Source organism: Nannospalax galili, unplaced genomic scaffold, assembly GCF_000622305.1.
Source record: "Nannospalax galili isolate Female #2095 unplaced genomic scaffold, S.galili_v1.0 scaffold325, whole genome shotgun sequence".
Taxonomy (NCBI): Eukaryota; Metazoa; Chordata; class Mammalia; order Rodentia; family Spalacidae; genus Nannospalax; species Nannospalax galili.
This window is the reverse complement of record NW_008355159.1, coordinates 602,601-619,256: the sequence shown is the minus strand read 5'-3', so window position 1 is coordinate 619,256 and position 16,656 is coordinate 602,601. Positions and strand designations below refer to the sequence as shown.

The 16,656-nt window shown below is 38.8% G+C and overlaps 1 protein-coding gene across 1 annotated transcript; it reads left to right on the top strand.

Moving 5' to 3' along the window:
* The first annotated feature begins 8,358 nt into the window (after positions 1-8,358).
* Positions 8,359-16,131, top strand: Scml1 (Scm polycomb group protein like 1). Its single transcript, XM_008852223.1, has 5 exons — positions 8,359-8,436; positions 12,458-12,555; positions 13,274-13,695; positions 14,740-14,894; positions 15,997-16,131. The coding sequence occupies exons 1-5, from the start codon at positions 8,359-8,361 to the stop codon at positions 16,129-16,131; spliced, it is 888 nt and encodes a 295-aa protein (XP_008850445.1).
* The last annotated feature ends 525 nt before the right edge of the window (positions 16,132-16,656 follow it).

Below are 16,656 nucleotides of genomic sequence, written 5' to 3'. Positions count from 1 at the left end.
CGGAGGTCAGAAGAGGCCTCTGATCCCCTGGAACAAGCTACGGATGGTTGTTAGCTGCCATGTGGGTGCTGGGAATCAAATCCAGGTCCTTTGCAAGAGCAGTCAGTGCTTTTAACCACTGATCCATCTCTCCAGCCCCCAATACTCTGCTTCTGATTGTTTCCTAAACTTGTATTTCCTTCCAAAGATAAGTAGACAAATATTTGTATGTAAGGCAAACAGTATGTAAGACAAACTAGGTAATGCTACATAGTCTATTACATAATAAAATTTTGTCTCTTGGGGCTGGAGAGATGGCTCAGTGGTTAAGAGCACTGGTTGCTCATCCAGCGGAGCTATGTTTAGTTCCTGGCACTGACATGGTGGTTAATGACCCTCTGTAACTCCAGTTCCAGAAGATCTGAAGCCCTCTTTTGACCTCGAAGGCTTGCACAAACGTGATGCATTTATATTCATGCAGGCAAAACATTCATACACATTAAAATAAATAAATGAAAATCTTATCTCTGGTATTAAGCTCTTTGCATACACAAACTCATATACTTTAAGTTGTATACCCATGTTATATTGGGGGAAATTTAATACAGGGCTATTATTTGACCTGCTTGCAGCTGGCTATAGAGTGAATAAGTGCTAACCATTCAAATCTTGCAAGTATGACTTTGGAATCTGTTAGTTTTGTAATTCAAACTGTGCTTATTGGAGGCTAGAAATAACTTTCCTCATATTCCTAGCCAAGGTAAGAAAGAACAACTGCTAAGACACCCACCCTTTCAAGTTTTAGCAGTGATGTTTACCCCTGGAACCCAGTTCACATGCATCATTGGGGAGAAAGAAAATGTGGGATTAGATGTAAACAATAAGGTGCTTGTTGTAACTAAATCAACTTGCTTGCCACACCCCTAGGCAGCTGGCCCTTAACTGCTTTGGAAGATGGAGGTTGCAGTAGCAAGGGCAAGCTCCAGAGCAGCCCCAGAACATTCTGTATTCATGACAGGCACTTGCCACCCGGCTCTAAATGCTCCTTGATCTTCCAATCCTACCTGCCTCATTAAAATAAATCTGGGATTTGGTGGCTGACTTCGAACTTCAGAAGCCAGTGTGCCTGCCTCACAGTAGGCAGGAAAGATCCATGCCACTGCCTCTCACTCCAAACCCTCCTTTTCAAGCTGATACATCAGCCCAAAGGCCAAGGTTGGGGAAAAATCTCTTCATGGAAACAACTATTTGACTGCCCACATGTGATTGGCTGACTAAAGGCTTGGGTGATCTCTGATTGGCCCCTGCCTCTCCCTCACAGTAGACAGGAAGGTTCCTTGTCACTGCCTCTCCCTCTAAACCCTTCCTTTCTAGTTGATACGTCAGCCCAAATGCCAAGAGCAGAGAAAACCCCCCAGAAACAGCTATTTGACTGCCCACTTGGGATTGGCTGACCAAAGGCTTAGGCAACCCTCTGATTTGCTAGAATCATCCAATCCCAGCCATGCACATGGGGGTGTGTCACTTTTCGGGATCTTGAGCTTTGCAATGTGTGTAACGTGCTCTAACCTGGTTTGCAACACATGCGCAGCAAATCCTTCCTGATCAAGAGCAGGAAAAATCTGCCCTTGGAAACAGCCATTTGACTGCCCACATGGGATTGGCTGGCCAAAGGCTTGGGCAAACTCTTATTGGCTAGCAGAATTGTCTAATCCCAGTCATGCACTCAGTTCTGTGTCAACTTTCAGGCTATTGAGCTTTGCCTCCTATGTAAAGTGATCTAACTTGGTTTGTGACACATAAGCCGTCATATCCTCCTACATGGTCCAGAGCAGAAAAAATCTCCCCTTCAAAACAGCCACTTGATTGCCCACATGGGATTGGCTGGCCAAAGGCGTGGGTGGTCTCTGATTGGCCTCTGCCCCTCCCTCACAATACACAGGAAGGATCCTTGCCATTGTCTCTTGCTCTAAACTCTCCCTTGTGTTGACACTTCAGCAAAAAGGCCAAGAGCAGAAAAATATCCCCATGAAAACAGCCATTTGACTGCCCACATGGAATTGGCTGACCAAAGGCTTGAGCGAAAACTGATTGACAGGGAGAATCATTCAATCCCAGTCAAACACACAGTTGTGCATTGTCTTTCAGGCTCTTGAGATTTGCAATGCATATAAAGTGCTCTCACCCGGTTTGCGACACATATGCGTCATATCCTCCTACCTGGTCAAGAGCCCGTAAAAATCTCGCCTTGGAAACAGCCATTTGACAGCCCACATAGGATTGGCTGGCCAAAGGCTTGGGCGATCTCTGATTGGCCCCTGACCCTGCCTCACAGAGGGCAGGAAGGACCGCCCCCACTGTCTCTTGCTCTAAACCCTCCTTTTCCAGGTGACAGGTCAGCCCAAAGGCCAAGGGGCGGTGGGGGGGGGCGGGAATGTCCCCTTGGATACAGCCATTTGACTGCCCACATCAGATTGGCTGGCGAAAGGCTTGGGCGACTTTTGATTGGCTAGCAGAATTGGCCAATTGCAGCTATGCACACAGTTGTGCTTTATGACATTTGTAACGTGCTCTAACATTGGTTGTGACACTTGTACGTCATTTCCTCGTACATAGTTTCCGGCAGGTGGCTGGTTAAAAGGCGTCAAACAGCTCTTAGCGTTCTAGTCACTTCCAGGTGTGGATCTGGGCGGTTCCACGAACCTGTAGCTCCTCGGTTGCCTTTCTGGTTCCCCTCAGGCTGCTTTTGTGGCCAATTTTGGTCTAAAATAGGTATATTTGGTGTATTTTCTCTTCCGTTTTTACTTTTTTTAGTCAGAGATTTGTGTGGGAGCCTACGAATTTTAATTTTAGTTTTTCTTCAGGGTTGGGGGAACCCGTAGCTCCTCTGTTGCCTTTCTGGTTCCCCTCAGGCTGCTTTTGTGGCCAATTTTGGACTAAAATAGGTATATTTGGTGTATATTCTCCTCCGTTTTTACTTTTTTTTAGAGATTTGTGTGGGAGCCTACGAATTTTAATTTTAATTTTTCTTCAGGGTGGGGGCTCTTTGAGGCAGGGGCCTCTCCTGAGGGGGTAAGATTTGGTGGGAACTATGAGTCTGTATTTTGTGGCCTCGTTTTAAAAGGTCTTTTTGGGGGGTGATTTATGTGGTTTGAGTGAATCCAATGATTCTTAGGTCTCCCAGCGAGGCCGCATTGTGCGAGCTTTTAAAATTTGGCCACAAATTTAGTACTTGGTTGGCCTTTCTTGCTGGGTGGATCCTTTTTTAATCCCCCCTCTTTTTGGTGGGAAAGGTGGACTCAGTTTTAACGAATTTTAACTTTACTGAGTCCACGAACTTGGGAGTTGAGAAAACTTTTATGGGTGGGCTGGTGGGGGGCGGAGTTTGGGGTCTTGGCATTTTAAGGGTTGTTGGGGACTATTTTGCCTCACTTTTATTTTAAATATGTTAACGGGGAGGAAGAAAAAATGTAGAGGTTTTGTGGAGGCAGAAATAGTTGTAAAATGTGGGGATCCCTCTAAAGTGGGGCTCCTTCATGGCTTGTGTTGCCCTGTGTGTCTTTTTTGTTGGTTTTGGTTTTCTTTGTTCTTTGAGGCATGGTCTCCCTGAAGCCTCAGCTGGCCTGGAACTTACTGTATAGTCCAGGCTAGCCTTGACCTCACACAGAGGCACTTGTCTCTGCCTCCTAACTGCTAGCCTTGCATATTTTTAAGATGCCAAGGAGCTCAGAAAGTGACTGAATGTGACTAGTAATAATCAGATATATAGAGATTAGAAACGCAGGTGTAAAAATCTTAATGTCAATTGCATTAAAAATGATTTTTTGTGTATGAAACTGTGTATTTTATTAATGAAATGGAGATTTTTTTTAAAGGTTAAAACCTCATTTGATTTTACATCTTATAGGGTTTATACTGAATACAATATTGTATAGCTGTAATAATTCAACTGTAAACCTATAAATTTACAGCCAGTTTTGAAAGAGATGCATCTTAGGTCAGGAAATTGTTATTGAATATGTCAATGCTGTTGTAATGAAATGCTTCTTCTAAGTATGTGGTTATTAAATAAATAAGTAAAAAAAACTGTTTTAGGAAAGGTTATTTTCAGTACTCGTTCATTGAGAGCTAAGGCTTATGCCATAAATTGATGGTGACTCTCAATTTGGGCTATTTTGGGGTTTTATAATTTGAAGTGGACAGGTTTCACTAAGGTAGCTTGTCTTTTATATTTTTAAGGATTCTTAAAGTGAAGGTTCATTTTCAGCCATGCTACTCTTTGTGAGCTGTGCCTTGTGGGATAATTTGATGGCAGGAGACTGCCAATATGGCTTGCTTTGGGGTTTTGGAACTTGAAATGGAGAGTTACCTGTGGTCATCTGTCTTGTTTGTCTCTAAGGGGCCTTAGGATAAAAGGTCATTTTTACCCATCCTAGTAATTTGAGCTATACCTAATAAGATAAGATGCTAGCAGGTGATGCTCTTGATATGGGCTGCTTGGGTTTTATAACATGAAGTTCAGATATATGGCCGTTTTAATTTGCCTTGTGTATATTTAAGAATTTTTAGAGAAAAAAGTCATTATCACCCATACTAGGCATGGTGAGCTATGCCTTTTGGGATATGATGCTAGCAGGTGAGGCTACTTAGGGGCTTTAAAACATTTTGGGGCATGGGGGTCTTTTGAGACAGGGTCTTGCTGTAGCCCCAGCTGGCCTGGAACCACATGACCAAGCTGACCTAGATCTCAGAGTTCTGTTTGCCTCTGCCTTTTGAGTGCTGGAATTAAAGACGTGTACCACCATTCCCAGTGGGGTTTTACAACTTTTTGTGCAAATACCTGGCTGTTTTGATTTGCCTTGGATGTCTTTAAGGATTCTTAAAGTAAAATGTCATTTTAGTAGTCACGGGAGCTACGTTTTATGGGATAAATTGATAGCAGATGACTCCAAATCTGGGCTTCTTTCGGGTTTTATAACTTTAACTGGAGGGATTCAAACTTAAGTCTGGTATGTCTTTTAGGAATCTTAGGGAAAAGGTCATTTCTAACCATTTAAGTAATTGTGTCCTATGCCTTGTGGGATAAGTTCATGGCAGATGGCTCTCTAGATATGGGTTGCTTTGTGGTTTTAGAACTTGAAGTGCAGATATCTGGCTGTTTAAATTTACATTGTGTGTCTTTAAGGATTTTTAGAATGCAAATGTCATTTTCCTTCTAGTCAATGTCATCTATGTCTTATAGGATTAGTTGATAGACAATAGCTCCCAATACGGCCTGCTTTGGGGTTTTATACCATGAATGGGAGCGATCTTGCTGTGGTAGTTTGTTTATTTTGAAGGAGCCTTAGCTTTAAAGGTCATTTTCAGGGGTCATGGCCATTGTGAGCTATGCCTTATGGGATCAGTTGATAGCAGGTGACTCTCTGGATATGGGATGCTTTGGTTGTTTTTCTTTTGTTTTGGGAGGATTTTTTTTTTTTTTGAGGTACGGTATCCCTGTTGTACCAGCTGGTCTGGAACTCTCTATGTAGACAAAGGCTGGCTTTGATCTTACAAAGATCTACCTGCCTCTGCTTCCTGAGTGTTGGGGTTAAAGGTGTGCACCACCATACCTGGTCCTGCTATTTTCTTTTTTTTTTTTTTTTTTTTTTTTTTTTTTTAACCTGAAGTGCAGATATCTGGCTGCTTTAATCTGCCATCTATGTCTTTAAGGAGTATTGGTATAAAAGCTAATTTTCATGCCTCCTTGCCATCATCAGATATGCGTTTTGGTTTAATTTGATAACACACGACTCCCAATTTGGGCTTCTTTGGGATTTTGTAATTTGAAGTGGAGAGACTAGCAGGTGACTCTACCAATAGAGGATGCTTTGGGGTTTTAGAACTTGAAGTACAAATAGCTGTCTGTTTTGATTTGCTTTGTATATCCTTAAGGAGTATTGAGATAAAAGGTAATTTTCACACCTCCTCGCCATTGTGAGATCTGCCTTTTGGTTTGATAGCACACAACTCCCAATTTGAGCTTCTTTGGGATTTTATAACTTGGAGTGGAGAGATTTGGATATTGTAATATGGCATGTATGTCTTTAAGAAGTCTTAGGTATAAAAGATCATTTTCACTGGTCTTAGTAATTGTGTGTTGTGCCTTAGGGGATAAGTTGCTATCAGGTGACCCGCTCGATATTGACTGCTTGAAGTTCCATAACTTGAAGTGTAGATATCTGCTTATTTTATTTTGTCTTGTGTGTTTTTAAAGATTCTTAGAGAAAAAGTTCATTTTCAGCTCTTCTAGTCACTATGAGCCATGTCAATCTATTGCACACTGTTCTCTGGAGTTGTCTATGGCCAAGTTTGGAAGCATTTTATTAATGTAAATAGGGAATTATGTATCTGTAAGAGCTTATATTAGTAATGGAAATACTTTGTCTGCAGAAGGCCACTTAGTAAATATTTTAGGCTTAGAACAAGGGGAAAGTGCTATGAGATGACCTTTGAGGGATAGGCATGTTTCTCATTCTTTAAGGACCTTGCAGGACATGGTAGGAGTTTAGATTTTATTGTGATATTGCTATGGAAGGACCCAGAAGATTTTACTAATAGACAAGTAAAGAATGCTGAGTCTACACTTACTAGCTATGAGGCTTTTTTTTTTTTAAAAAGTACTCATGTATTCTTTACTTCAGCTTTCCCATAAGAAGAATGGAGACAATCATAAAAACGGTCTCATAGAGCTGTTAATTAGCAAGGTTTAAGAAAAAGAGAAAAGTGCAAATTAAATAAAACAACGGTTTCAAGTAGATTTTGTAATAGTTCTGTAATTAAAAATTCTTATACTTCTGTATAAAAGTAACTTGTTGAAATAACTAGAGAATATGTGGAGTAATTTTGAGTAGCTCATTAATCATGGTTTGAACTTAGAAAATGTTATAAAAATCTGTGCTCAAGTTTTTTACTTTTATCAAATTCTGGTTTGATGTAATTTTTTTAGAGCATGGAAAGAGACAAAAGCCTTCCCAGTTCATTTTACAGAACAATTTGAATATCAGGAACTTTAAAAATGTATCAATATTGGCTTATTAATAGTGGGAAATGGCCCATCTAATTAAGATCTTGGACATAGAGATGGAAACTATTTTAAAATAAAATACTAACAAATTGAATGCTATTTCCTCCATCCTAAGAATATGAAGCAACCGATATGTTGCATAAGAGAAAGTCATCTAATCATCTGACACCTAAGTCATTTGGTACTATCTACTGTTTGCTACGGTTTTAATCTATGTTCAGGATCAACAGGGTATTAAGTATGTTGGAGAGCATCTGACTGATTCCACCAGCCCTATTTATTTGGACTGTTTAAAAGTAATGTGGGCATTTTCCAAATGTGCATGTCCTGTTTTCTACATTTTTAAAATCTATTCTTTTTAGTTCTAGGAACTTCTAGAAACTTCTAGAACTCCTTGTACCAGTACATGACTCTCCTGCAGCATTCACTGTAAGAGTAAACTGTCAGAACTAACTTCTTGATGCATTTACAAGATAGGACACTAAGTTGTTGTTAAAGAGACTGTGTTATCTCTAAAGATGTTAGCTTGGAAAGATTTTTCCCACCATAGATTGCTTTGGCCTGGTTTTGAGTTTTACAAGATTTCCAGGTTCTCTATTGTGTCTGGCTTCTTTTACTCAAGGTTGGGGTTATGAGGTCCATCAGTGCTGGGAGCAGCAGTTAGGTGCTTTATTTTCATTTCTGTGAGTTTTCCTTTTTGTGGTCATACTGTAGGTTAATTACAGCTCACATTAATTTTATAGTCAGAAAATTCCAGTTAAATATAAAATGTGGTAGAAATTACAGTTCAAATCGAGATACCTTACAATTTGAAAATTTTATACAGAACTGATCTGTGTTTAACTAACTTGGGAGTTAATGCTCTCACCTTCTTAATCTCCTTTTGATTTTGGTCCTTTTGGCTTTTGGTCACTAGTATCTCCACTATATATTGAAGGGGAACAAAAACGAGGTGAAACCCTGATCCCTTCATTGCTGCTCTGGCTCAGGATGGATAAAGTGAATTAGCTTTTGCACTAACGTGCCCTGTCGAGTAATTATGTGGCAAGAATGGAAATCAGACTCTAGGATCCTGTCATTGCAGACATACCTGATACCAGTCTTGTATTTAATAGCTCAGATCCATAACCTAACCTTGAGAATTCTAGATTTCTCATCTTATATTTCAAATCCATTTATTTACATTTAATGTAAAGTCTAACTAATAAGGAACTAATGATTTTGGAGATTCATTGGGCCTTGGAGATGCTCTCAAGGGTCCAGGACAGGTGAGGAGGCAGCGGTGGTGACCCAGGATCCTGGCAGCAGCAATAATGATAGCAGCGGCGGCGGCGGCAGCAGCAGCGGTGGCAACAGAAGCAGTGGCACTAGCTCTGGTGGCGGCTGTGGTGGTAGTCTGCAGATCAGAGCAGGCTCCTGGGGCAGAGTCTGGAGGTGCTCTGCTTCCTAGAGCAAAAACTCCCTTTGATTCCTTTTACAAAAGCCTTAGCAGTCTTCTCTTGTTTAGTCGTGTTCCAGGGTGTATATTATGCAGACTTCAAGTTATGAAACACGGTCTTCATGAAACACGGTGTTCACAGTTTGGACTTGCTTTTACCATTGATGTTTATTCCAAGTCAGTACAGACCCCCCCTCCTTTTTTAATGTGTGTGAGTGTATTGCTTGCATGTAAGTAGGTGCACCTGTGTCGTGCAGTGCCCACAGAGGTCAGAAGAGGGCGTTGGATCCCTTGGAACTGGAGTTATAGATGGCTGTTAACCGCCACGTGGGTGCTGGAAATTGAACCCGGGTCCTCTGCAAGAGCAGATAGTGCTCTTAACCGCTGAGCAATCTTTCCAGCCTCTGATTTAGTATTTTAAAGTCATATACAGGTTGATTCAGGTACCAGATGTGTGAAGTAACTGTTTTATGCATTGTCTTTCAGGAGTAGGTTTACCTATCTTAGTGACTAAGCAGTCACATTATTAGGCTCAACTCGGAGGAAGTAAGTCTCTCCTGTTATACAGCAAAGATGTCTAGCTCCAATGAAGCCAATGAGGTTTGTATTCTATATTGATGATCTCTATTCTTTTTTGTGCTTTATAGTTCTTGTTAAACTGAGCTAAGTTTCATATGGCGAAATATATAAGAAGTACAATTTTGTAGTGAATTTGACAATGATATATAAAATTTCCATGAGCATCTGTATATAAATTTGAGAACATGTACTTACACGTTTCCTGGAAAGTCAGAAGTTGAATTGCAAAATGGTAGAGTTGATGTAAAACTCAGCTTTATAAGAATCTGCCATGCAGTTTTTCAAAGTGGTTTGCTTATTTTGCATTTCTGTTACATTCTGCTGTGTTTCTTAATCTTTGAGGTTGAACCAAAATGTATATACTATACTATATATAATTTAGTCTAACTGTGAACATATTTAGTTACATAAGAACATTGATATTAGTGCAACTGAAGTAATGCAGGCAACTCTCAACTTCTATCAACTGTAATGATTTTCATCTTTGGAGACAATGTTCACTGTTAATTATTGAGAGCAATTTGGGGTGTAATTACATGAAAGCGCTTTGAAAACATAAGCCGTTATATAAAGGTAAAGTGCTGTGTCTTCCTATGGAGTGTTCTATAGCCCAATTGTATATTTTACTTATCTAATCAGTGCAGGGAATTTATCGTATTTTGAAATAAGCACATAGGGAGCTACTAAGTATGTTTACCTTAAATTTTTCCTTGATTCATAGTTTCTTCTTAGAACAATTATTTTACTGAAGTGTAACAGTGATGTAAGGTCTCTTATTTATACCCTGTCTTATTTCCAATTTTTTTAAAAAAATTATTTATTATTTTTATTTTATGTGTATGTGTACATTGCCATGTCGTGCAAGCCAGAATGCCAGCGGAGGTCAGAAGAGGCTGTCGGATCCCATGGGACTGGAGTTACAGAGAGTTGTTAGCTGACATGTGGGTGCTGGGATTCAAACTCGGGTCTTCTGCAAGAATAACCAGTGTTCTTAACTGATGAGCCATCTCTCCAGCCCCATTTCCATTTTTTCTTAAAAGGTGGTTTAGAGATTTATCAAGAAAAGTGCTTAAGTGTTTCCTGCGTTGGCCACGGAGTGGCACTGTTGGATTGTTTATCAAAAACATTAGCCCAGTCTCTGGTTCATACTTAGAATTTTTTGCTTTGAAAGCAGTTTCAGCATTGAAGGCTAATGTTTCTGCTCTGAAGTACAGAAGGGGTTAAGCTTGGCAGGAAAGGGTCTCTGGGATGTAGCTGGACTAATGAGAGCACACTTCTGCGAGTATATCTTTTTTCCTTGTTTCCTGAGACAGGGTCTCTGTCCCAGGCTGGCCTTAAGTACTCCATCCTGCTTCAGCCTCCTGAGTTTTGGTACTCATAGGGATGTGCTATCATGCCTGGCTCAAGTACACTTTTCCACATAGGCATTGGCATACGTAACAGGCAAAAGTCCTTTGGAGACACAACAGATCTTTGGAGCTTCTGAGAAGTGAAATTATAGTCTCCAACTTTTCTTTTTAGTTCTAGCTTTCATTTTTCCTTTTAATTCATTAAAAAATCTTTCTCAGACAAGAACATAAACATCTTCATATGATGATGATGATGATACTGTTCTTTATACATATGAAACAAACACTGAATATTCCAATAATGTAAATAATATTAGCAAATAGTTGCCCAATATATCAGCATTTAACATCTTAAATAGAAAGGCTTAAAGTCCAAATACACTATGAATTTCCTCTAAATTTACACTCAAGGAAGTACTTTTTCCTAAATAGCTTTAGACAGTGAGGTCTTAGCCACTTTATGTCCTCCTTTTTAAATATATACTAGGAAATTATGAGCAACTTTGTACTGGAATTCTCAATCTAGATTCTTCTAACAAATTGTTCCTTGCTCTCAATTGGAAATTATCATTTCCACTTCTGGTCATGTGAATTTTTATTTTAAGACTTTTAAAAGGTTGGTTAAAACAAAACCCGAGGGGCTGGAGAGATGGCTTAGCCATTAAGAACACTGGCTGTTCTTGCAGAAGACCTGGGTTCGAATCCCAGCACCCACATGGCAGCTAACAATTGTCTGTAACTCCATTTCCGGGGGATCTGACTGCCTCTTCTGTCCTCTTTGGGCACTGCATGACATGAGTGCACCTACGTACATGCAGGCAACACATGCATACACATAAAAAAATAAATAATTTACTCAGCATGTGTGGCACAGTGCATAAGGTTCAGTGATGGTCTGGATTTGAATGGGAAATATATGAAATTTTAAAAGCACAATAAAATATATATAAATAAAATAAAACCTGAAATATATAAATATAAGGCATGTTTTCTCCCACACTATTCAATGAAGTTCTTACTGAAATAGAGAATTAACTACTTATAAAAATGTTCTAGTATCAACAAGCCCAATCTCAAGTATCTGAAAACGGAGATGAATCCAAACCACTTATGATTATCCTGAACTATTGCCGGGTAAGAAAACGCTCTCTCTCTCTCTCCACTATGGTTTTCTAAAACATTAGAGTAAAAGCATTTCTTATATAAGAGGAAAGTGTACAGTTAATTGAAATCCTGCCATATCAAATTACTTATAAGTATTGTGATCATTTTAACATTTTCTACTTAGAATAGCATTTTCAGGTGAATACATATATATGAACATTAAAATTATTGATAAAATGTATACATGTATTTTCTATCTAGATTGCTCAACATTTCATTTCCACTATAAAACCTTTAAGGGAAATTGATTTGGGTGCAGTTTTATTATATGCCTAATTACACATCAGGATATCTCAACTGAAAGGAAAGGGCAACCAAGTCATGTTTTATAAGGAAATTGTCTTATCTAATTTTGAGGGAATTTCGTAAAAATAAGTTGGTAGAGACTGATAGTAGTATGTAATTATCAAGGATTTTTGTGAACTGCATACTTCCCTGAGGGTTCTGGCCAAGTAAGGGGTGGTGGTTTGTTTCTTTTACTTGTTTTGCGATGCTTCTTTAAGGTCTTAAGGTTGAAGAGTTCCCTGTAGAAGGTGAATCTCCTCATTAGCAGATTTGAACACTTGTAAATGAGCACTTTCCTGAGTGTGAAGTTGCTGGAGCACACATAGGGTGGGAGTCTGCCTAATGTTATGATGTGCTGGCCTTCTGATATTGAAACTCCTTCCAAGTATGCATGAGTCAGATAGCACAGAAGCAAGTGAAGATTAGCTGTCTCAGCCAGGTGGACTGTGCTACTTACAAGCAGGCCTTAAGTAGGTAACACGAGGTTTCTGGCTGCTGGAGAGCTTCCACTGTATCTAGCAAATAACACTTCACTTCATGCATTTTCAAACGTGTTTCTTTTGAAACAGAAACTACTAATACCTTTTATTATAACAGGCTATAAATGAAAGTGTTCAGAAGCTGGAAGAGAAGGTAAAGAGCATTGATGAAAAAGTATCAAAACTCCAGACTCATCGTACCAGAGAATTTTGGACGTATCCTTTAAATATGAAACTACAACTTTGGTAAATATACGGTATTTAAAGATGCCAGTTAGTCCAAAGTGATAGAGAATTATTAATTGTGAGATTAGCAAAGGTTAGCTGTACTTGTGGGAGCAGATAGAGACTAAAATGATTTTGGAAGAATGCTGAAGTTTAGGCTTAATATTTGACAAGAAGTATTTTTATCTTTTAAAATTATTATTTTTTATCATTCTGTGTGTATGAGTGCATACACATACACCTGCATATAAGTATACTACATGCATGCAGTAGCCCCCAGAGGCCAGTAGAGGGTGTCAGATTCCCTGAAGCTGGAGTTACCAATGGTTGTTTGCTGCCATGTGGGAGCTGAGAATTGAACACAGGTTCTCTGGAAGAACAGCATGTGATCTTAACCACTAAGCCATCTCTCCAGCCTCACAATGAGTATTTTATATTTATGCCTATAATATATAAAACAAATTAAATGTAGGTCTGAAGAACAAAAAAAACCCACATTCAAAAGAGAGCACTTAATTTTCATAATACCAAACAATGTTGCATAGAGATATTAATGTACTGACTACTCATTTTTTATTTCTGCTTTGATTATGAAGCCCCATAAATTTGTACTTAAAAAACACAATTACCTGATTTCTAAAAGTTTTAAAATTTTGAGACTGAGAAGACATATTCCTGAAAATTCCTTATCCAATTCCAAAAACTATAGAGCAACTGTTCAACCTTACAAGCCAGAAAAGACTACCGAGAACACTGAGGTCACCCAGAACCCTGAGAACCAGGAGGACCAGAACATCCTGGAGACTCCTGAGAACCCTGAGCCAATAGCATCAATATCTTATCATTCTGAGGCTTCCCAGGATGCATATCCTGAATCTCCACAGTCAGGCTCAGATTCCGCTCAAGTATATAATGCTTATGAAGACCAAGCTTATGATGAGTATTTAGAATCTGATGACGCCGGGGCTGGCACTTCTGCAGAGCCCTACTACTCTCAGGATCTTGACATGGCTGCAGATGATGCTAGTATTTATCGAGAAGATCCAGGGGAGCTTGGCCCCACACAGAATATTGAAACAAGGAGACAGGCCTCACCGGAGCCTCAGTATTCATCTTCTGACCCAGTTGCTGGTGAGTTTGAAATTGCACCTACTACAGTGGTTAACGTAGTGGTTAACTTTTTTATGCAACTCAGTAGGAGCAGTTTGCTTCCATTCAAAAAAAATATATTTTATGTGCCTGAATATTACCTGCATGTGTGTAAGTGCACCTGTGTGTGCAGTGCATGTGGAGGTAAGAAGAGGGTGTTGGATCCCCTGGAATGGGAGTTACAGATGATTGTTAGCCACCATGTGGTGCTGGGACCCGAACCCAGGTCCTCTGCAAGAGCACCAGTGCTCTTAACCACGGAACCATCCCCTGCTTCCTTAAATGTTTTACCTGCATGTATGTAAGTATATATCATGCGTGTTCCTGGTGCCCTCAGAGGCCCTCAGAGGGCACTGTATTCCTTGGAACTGGAGTTAAAGACGAATGTTAGCCTCCAGGTGGGTACTGGGGACTGAGAGATGGCTCAGCTGTTAAGAACACTATCTGTTCTTGCAGAGGACCTAGGTTCAGTTCCCAGCACCCACATGGTGCCTTAGCAATCATCTGTAACTCCAGTTACAGGGTACTTGACGCCCTGTTCTGACCTCTGTGGGCATTGCTCCACACAGGTGTACTTACGTACATGCAGGCAATACACTCATACACATAAAAATAAAAAATAATAACTAAAATATTTTTTTAAAAAATCAGGCGACTGATTGAAACCCTTAAAGAGTAAAGAATTAGGTCAGAGTATCTTAATTTAATTCAGATAACATCTTTTCCTATACTTGTCTGTGGTCCAGAGAGGCCTTTAATTGCTACATCTATTCCATGATTAAAGCTTTAAGGTATCTTCTGAAGCTGCGCCTACTGTTTGTGAGGGGTCCAATAGGATATTCTTATGTAGCTCTCTTCAGATCAGCTTCATTCAGACTTTGACTAGATTTTACAATTCAAATCTTGAGTCCTTGCTTGGGTACCTAAGAGTTGGTCCCAGTAGTGAGACTTTCACTTTCTGCCTAACAACTTTTCTTTCAGGATAATGATCAAGTCAATAATTGTCTATTTCACCTATCCTCATAGAAAACGAAGATATAGTATTCCAATGCAATCTTGCTGTTATGGAACAACTATACATTGGTGACCCTACAACCTGGACCGTGGGAGATGTGCTACAGTTTCTGTACAGTGTTGATGCTCCAATGGCTGATTACCTCTTCAACTTTATCAGCCGTCATGTAATGTATCATTTTAAATAAGATATTTTTGTTCAAATCAATGACTTGTGGGGCTGGAGAGATTGGCTCAACAGTTAGGAACTGGTTGTATCCCTTTTTATTTCTTTCTTGTCTTATGGCCATGAGATAAATTCTAATAAGTTCTACTTCCTTTCCTTTCTAATTTTACATCATCCTTAAGAGATTTTGGGGTTCTTTTTAGGCAACAATATATGATCAAATGAAGATTTATTTATTTATTAGGATTTATTTTTATTTTATGTGTATGAGTGTTTTTGCCTGCCAGTATGTGAGTGCATCATCTGTGTGCAATGCCCATGGATGCCAGAAGAGGGTGATGAATCCCCTGGAACTGGATTTATGGACAGTTGTTAGGCTCCATGTGAGTGCTGGAAATCAAACTTAGTCCTCTTCAAGAGCATCCAGTGCTTGTAACTGCTGAGCCATCTCTCCAGCTCCATGAAGTCTTATTTTTAAGCTGGAACTTGCAAAAACCAAATTATATGCTTTAGTAGCATGAGGTGATCAATTAAGAGGAAATTTGGAAAGGATACCTTGTACCTATTAATAGAATGCCCTAATGAATGCAGTCAATGTCTATACACTATGTGCAGCATTTTCAGTATAGAAAGAAAACCAATAATTGATCTTAGCATCTAATTAGCTTCAGACAACTAATTTGCATTCATATAAGGACAACACTATCAAGCACATTTACTGTTTGCATTAACACTGACATATTCCCAGCTTGTGTCTGAAAGTTATTAACCAAGAAATTCATTTATCTTGTTGATAGTTTTTACTTTTGTCATAGATACATAGTATTTCATAAATAATATGGTATTTAAAATCGGGTCATTTGATAAGTTCATTTAAAAATATTAAATTTGCTTTTGGTTAAAATTCAATGTGAATATACAAGTTGTCTAATTATACTTTGCCATATACAATAATTTTTTGATAAATTTAATAAAGTAGATGCATATTCAGAGACTTTATATCTAGAGTGAGCGGTTCTAGTTTTATGTGTTCTTGTACATAAAATAACTGCTTATCAAATGTGACAGTATTATTCATCTTTGTAAACTCTTTCTCTCTACAGGATATTGATGGTAATGCGCTACTGCGGCTTACTACTGAGAGACTGGTCAGAATTATGGGGTTGAATCTGGGAGTAGCCAGGAAACTCTGTGTCTACATTGACCATCTTAAAGACATTATCCGGCTGTACCAGTGAAAAAAATGTTTGCAGAAATTTAGATTCACCTCACCAGTTCCTTCTTAATGCATAATCAACTCTCTATTGTATTAGGTTTTGTTTTTTAGAAGGCTCCCCTAAAACATGGTATATCTAGAATTACAAAGCTACATTTTGAAGATTTCTTTAACATATTTAGTATTAACATACACAATCTGGAATTTTATTCTTTGTTTTAGAGTTTTCATTTTATAGCTTACACATATACTTCATGTAAGAAACAAAAAATAGACCTTTGATGTGGGCTTATCATATGTATTACTAAAGCAATTAAAGAAGAAATACAAGGAACTAGTAACTTTTATAATTAAATCTGCGAGGTTTTCACAAGACAGCACTTAGGGAGAAGTTACAGTTATTCTTCTCATATATTTTATATGATACATGTTCATGTTTTATCAGTTTCCAGATAAACAGCCATATGCATTATTTTCTCCATTATTATTACATCTTTGTCATACTTGATTAGATTTAGAAGAAAATGAAACAAAGTTTACTAAATAT

Excerpts from the sequence above, each read along its gene's own strand:
- Scml1 (XM_008852223.1), top strand. The coding sequence starts at position 8,359 with ATGATAGCAGCGGCGGCGGCGGCAGCAGCAGCGGTGGCAACAGAAGCA. Across the intron at positions 8,437-12,457 it reads CTCTGGTGGCGGCTGTGGTG|GCTATAAATGAAAGTGTTCA; the intron begins GTAGTCTGCAGA and ends TTATTATAACAG. Across the intron at positions 13,696-14,739 it reads ATCTTCTGACCCAGTTGCTG|AAAACGAAGATATAGTATTC; the intron begins GTGAGTTTGAAA and ends CTATCCTCATAG.